The 5,418-nt window shown below is 39.6% G+C and overlaps 1 protein-coding gene across 1 annotated transcript; it reads left to right on the top strand.

Moving 5' to 3' along the window:
- Window positions 1–311: 311 nt before the first annotated feature.
- Window positions 312–5,184, top strand: NPAS4 (neuronal PAS domain protein 4). Its single transcript, XM_053448407.1, has 8 exons — window positions 312–624; window positions 1,214–1,365; window positions 1,608–1,710; window positions 1,919–2,168; window positions 2,295–2,404; window positions 2,756–2,891; window positions 3,034–4,250; window positions 4,617–5,184. The coding sequence occupies exons 1-8, from the start codon at window positions 450–452 to the stop codon at window positions 4,640–4,642; spliced, it is 2,169 nt and encodes a 722-aa protein (XP_053304382.1). The 5' UTR covers window positions 312–449; the 3' UTR covers window positions 4,643–5,184.
- Window positions 5,185–5,418: the final 234 nt, after the last annotated feature.

A 5,418-nucleotide genomic window follows, 5' to 3' on the forward strand; every position in this document is an offset into this window, starting at 1 on the left:
ATGTGATATTTGGCTCTGCTCAAGTCTCTCTATCCAACCACCCACCCGCCCTCTCCCCCCCAGTCCCTCCATTACCCCCTCCTTTTCATCCCTTTCCTCTCCCGTGGCTCAGCGTCATCCGTAAGAGTTGATGACGCCTGCCTGTAATAGCAGAGAAAGGCAGTTCCCTTACCATGCAACCCATTGATGCTAAACTCCACTCTTCTCCCCCTCCCCTAGCGTCTCACCTGCCCACACACTCCTTGGTTACTATATAAAGAGAACCACTAGCTACGGTTCTTTAAACCAGAATCCGAGAGACAGGCATCAGGGATAGAGAAAAAAAAGGATATCCCACTGGTGAAGAAGAAAATAGAGATAGTGAGACAGAAGACGAAGACGAGACACATTCAGGAGAAAGGGGATCTCTGGACTGACTATTCCTCAGCATCCCAGAGACCCCATTCAAAATGTATAGGTCTACGAAGGGTGCCTCCAAAGCCAGAAGAGACCAGATCAACGCTGAGATACGAAATTTGAAAGATCTTCTTCCTATCTCTGAAAGTGATAAAGTCCGACTCTCTTACCTTCACATCATGTCCCTGGCTTGCATATACACCAGAAAATCTGTTTTCTTCTCCAAAGGTAAGAAAATGATTGGTATGTTTTTTGAATACATGAATCTGAAATGGCTATAATGTATGCGTAATAAAATCTACAGTACATAGTGATGAGTGCTGCATGCTTTGCCATCGATTCACAAAAAGATGTGTACATTTTATATATTTCTTGCCCTATTTTCCAATGATGCACTTGACTCACCTGATGCTAATACCAATAGATTTCTTGCTAGATTTAATGTTTTCTGAGAAACCTGGTATACATTCACAAGCATAAAAGCATCCAGTAGTGAGAATTGTCATTTGAAAATATATTGTAATGATGGCACTACATAATTTTTTCTCTTTTTGTGCAAAAAAAAATCTCTTGATGACTAAAATGCACTACTTGTTGCTGTCCGTGGTACTGAATGCTAAGGCTTATTGAATTGTGGTGATCGCTTTCCAAGGTTCTGAAAAGTCTTCAGCTTCGCAAGAAGTCTACATCTGGATTTTCTGGATGTAGCCGGTCACAGAAAGGAATGCATAATAATTACAAAATATATATACTGATAATGGGATAGAATTAAATAAACAGATTTTAACAAGATTTCATATTTTTGTCTAATCAACAGGTCAACAGTTGAATGAGCTAGAAGGTCTCCTTTCCAGCCAAGAAATAATGGATTTTATTCACACTCTCCCTGGATTCCTGCTGACATATACTAGTGAAGGAAAACTGATCTACGTGTCTGAAAACGTGACGGACCATTTAGGACATTCAATGGTGAGTCAGACTCTGACGATGCTTGTAGCTGTGTATAACAAACCAGTTTGAATTGGTGATTTAGAACAATAATTATATCTCTGCTTATAGCAACACAATTGTAGGCTGAGTCCAAAGTTTGCCCCTTGCTTGTTAAGTTCTAAGACAAATGGAAACAGCCAGGATAGTGTCTAGACAGTGTATGCATTTCAATCCATATTCAAATGCTTCATTTCATAATATATTGTTCTAATGCTTTTCAGGTTGATTTGGTTGCTCAAGGAGACAGCATCTATGACATAATTGACCCTTCTGACCACTTTGTCATGAGAAACCAGCTTGCCATGCCATCATCTCTTGATACTGGTAAGTGATATGTTATGACATCAAAATACTTTTTTGTAATGCCCTCTTGAACACTCCTTTAAGCATATCCTGACTATAGTACATAATTCATCAGCGTAGTCTGTCCCTGATGCTAGTTTCCCAGTTATGTTCTTACAGAGACGTTGATATGTTCTCTTAAAAAGGTCCTTCACGTAGCAAAGTTAACGAAATCTTTTGTTGTTTATAGAGCGGATGTTTAGATGCCGATTCAACACGTCAAAGACAGCCAGAAGGCAGAGTGCAGGAAACAAACTTGTTTTGATCAGAGGGAGGTTTCAGCAGCCACCACCTGGTACCTATTGGTCATCAAACCCAGTCTTCACGGCTTTCTGCATTCCTTTGGATCCAAAGCCCAGGGTTACTCAAAATCATTTCTTGGTGGACTTCTTTGAGAGCAGACATGCAAAGGACCTTTCAGTGCTGGATGTGCAAGAGAGGTAAAGGCTTACAACTTATAAATGTCTGCCCTTTCAAAAACGGTGGCAGAAGCGTCACTGTATTATTTTTATGAGATTGTTAAAAACTACGTGTGTGGTAACAATTGTTTTGTGGGTTTTTTTCAGCTCACTGCTCCACTTAGGCTATGAGAAAAGCGATCTAATCTGCAAGTCGTGGTACAATTTAATTCACCCCGAAGATCTCACTCAACTGTCCACACAGCATTACAGACTATGTAAGTATATTTTGTTTAAACGAAAAGACCTGTTGGGTTAACTACATAAAGTGTTAGAGATATTTACAAACATAAGGAAACTTAAAGACAAAGGACATATAGATAAAAATGCACACCTTTATACAAAAAGGACATATACAGCCATTGAATAATAAAAAGAGGATTTACAGTAAATAAAATATGTGAATGAAAACAGCAAATGGGAGAGAAGGGAAGCTGTGGGGGCTCATAGAAGACATAGAGAAAATGGGGGGGGACACTCACCACTAGAAGGATGAAGGAATGCGGGATGGAAAAAATGAAATTTCAGAAGAAAACAATTCCTTTAATATTTTGCATTCTCTCATGCAGTAAATGAGTCTGGTGAAGCAAAAGCGGAAGTTGTGTTACGTCTACAGAGAAGTGACCAGCAGTGGACCTGGATGTATTCACTCCTGTTACTGGAGAACACTGAGGCCACTATCATATCTTACAACTACATAATTAGGTAAGCCTTCACATAAATACTAGGAGTGAATCCATCATTTTTCACTGTAGTCAATGGCACACATATACATATAATCATATAAGCAATCTGGTCTCATTTATATTAACTGTAGTTTAATGCAAAGTATTTTTCTCTTCTCCAGTGAGACTGAAGCATGGTGCTTAAGACAGCAGCTGTCATCAGAGGAGACACCACTTCCGTTCTCTACAGGAGGTACCCCCTCCTTACAGGACACCCTCCTGTCTCCTGGAGACATTTCAAGTCCAGACCAGGTGTTCACCCCATTGCCAAATACACCTACAAGCATTGGACAATCCTTTGAGTTTACTGAGGCTCTGTCGGTCAGCCCGGAAGACCCAATCCTGTGCCAAAGTACTGCCCCACTTATGGAAGACACAGCTGCCAGTGAAGGGCAGGCAGAAAATCAATCTCTTTTTACGCTTTTTCAACCTGCACATATGGGCTTCACAAGAGATCAACTTGGGGCCGTTGCCTCCAAAGAATTCACCTGTACTCCTCCTTATACGCCACACCAAAATTTATCTTTCCTATTTGGGGCTTCTGAAGGTGCCCCTCAAGCAACAAGTAGTCAAGATTCCACTACACTTACCCCAGAAATGTATTACTCTTACTGCAGCTCCCTCTATGAGAAGCTGCCCCCAACCCCAGACAGCCCAGGGGATGGTGGTGATTGCACAGTCATGACAGTACCTGAAATTCCTGGTCCCTTATTTGTGGACTTGCCAATGCTTCCAGAAGGTTTAGTAACACCAGAGACCTCGCCTATCAACCAAGCAATCTTCAGGTATTCAGAACAAGAGAAAAGTGAGATTGACCTCTTGGTCAAGCAAATAGGTTCATTGGCCAATGTCTTTAACAATGATATCACCAAGGACATCACCTGCTCTGATAGCATGATGGTGGGTGGCCATGGACTGGCATGCCGAAGTGTCTCCCTCCCTGCCAGTCTTCCAGATGCTGATGTCTCCCTTCATTTACCTCGATCCTGGAAAAGCATTGATCTGTCTCTATTCTTGATGTGTCAAGAGCAACCCCTCCCAGCCGGTAGCCATCCGGTTTGCAGCCTTTTTAAAGACTATCCTGATTCACCACCCTTTGTAGCCAGAGAGTCTCCTTGCATTCCCCTGGATGAAGATGAAGTAGGAGGGAACCTCTCCGTATCTCCATCCATAACTTCGAATGTGACGACTGATCTGTCGCCAGAAGAATGTAACTTCCTAGAGGAACTGATGTCCTACAAAACAGACCTTGAGGCAGGTGCCTCAGAGATTCCATGTGACCGGTTTAATGATGAGTTGTATCAACTCCAGATTCAGCTACAAGACGGCTTCCAGCAAGGTGAGATATTACTGCATGGGTCAAAGAGTATTTTTGTGAACAAATGAAAAGGAAATAAGATGAATGCAAGGTCAGCTAGAACAGATCCAACTTAGTTTGCTTAGTGTCTCATTTACTGGGTCATATCTCGGTAACTGAATAGAAAAAGGCAAAAAGAAGTTACAAATGCAATAGTCTGAAATATCAGTCCAGGATGACACTGACATCTGAAATGTTAACCCCAAACAGAACAAGAAATCTTTATTATTGTAACATGTTTAATAGTACAGTACAGTAGCAAAGGTAATCTAACTGTATTATTACTGATAGGCTATTGTCTGGAAGTGGATTAGAACATACTAATTCTATTCTTTTTTCTTTCTACAGATGGAAGTGGAAAACCTTCGTTTTGAAATAAGTCTGTGACTTACTTCGATATGTATGGCATATTGTCATATCCTGAGCAGATTTTTTTCTGCCTTATAAAGAACAAAACACACAAGATGGGGGAGAAAACACGACTTTCTGTGTCGTATATCTCCCTACTCATTGCTAAATTGTTTCGTTCCCTTTTTCTCTTTCGTTCCTCTACTCTCTTTTTCTGGATTTAGTGCACGTTTACATGATACAGATCGATATATCGTTTTATTTTTCATTTATAATAATGAAAAGCAATGGCCCATCCTCACAGATCTATCGTTTCATAAAGGGAAACAAGACAATATATTAAAAAAAATTATATATATTATTATATATAATCAAAATACAACTAAAATCATAAGGTGCAATTAATGACATTTGGACAATCAAAATCTTCCTCTTTCCTTATGTAACCTGAGTTTCCTTTTAAAGCATAAGTCATAATTTAAATGTCAATAGTAGGATGGGCCATTGTTCCGAAGACGCAACTTTTGTACAACAAATATGTCTATTTATACAAAAAGGGTTTGAAGAATTGAAGAGAGAGAAAAAGTGGTTATTGTGTAAGGAAGTTGTAAGTAGTCTTACATATGAACAAAATGTATTCACTCGTAGTGAAACTAAAGAATTATATAAACGTATATTATCTACCTGTTTTCCAAACAAAATAATTTAAAAAATTAATGTTTAAACATAAGGCGGCCTAAGCATGTACTTAAGTTCATGTAAAAGACCATATTCTTGCTAAAAATGTGAATTAATCAAGAAA

Source organism: Spea bombifrons, chromosome 10, assembly GCF_027358695.1.
Source record: "Spea bombifrons isolate aSpeBom1 chromosome 10, aSpeBom1.2.pri, whole genome shotgun sequence".
In the NCBI taxonomy this organism is placed as follows: domain Eukaryota; kingdom Metazoa; phylum Chordata; class Amphibia; order Anura; family Pelobatidae; genus Spea; species Spea bombifrons.

Coding starts and splice junctions, on each gene's coding strand:
- NPAS4 (XM_053448407.1), top strand. CDS start 450: ATGTATAGGTCTACGAAGGGTGCCTCCAAAGCCAGAAGAGACCAGATC. Junction 2,892..3,033: donor TCTTACAACTACATAATTAG/GTAAGCCTTCAC, acceptor TCTCTTCTCCAG/TGAGACTGAAGCATGGTGCT. Junction 4,251..4,616: donor ACAAGACGGCTTCCAGCAAG/GTGAGATATTAC, acceptor TTCTTTCTACAG/ATGGAAGTGGAAAACCTTCG.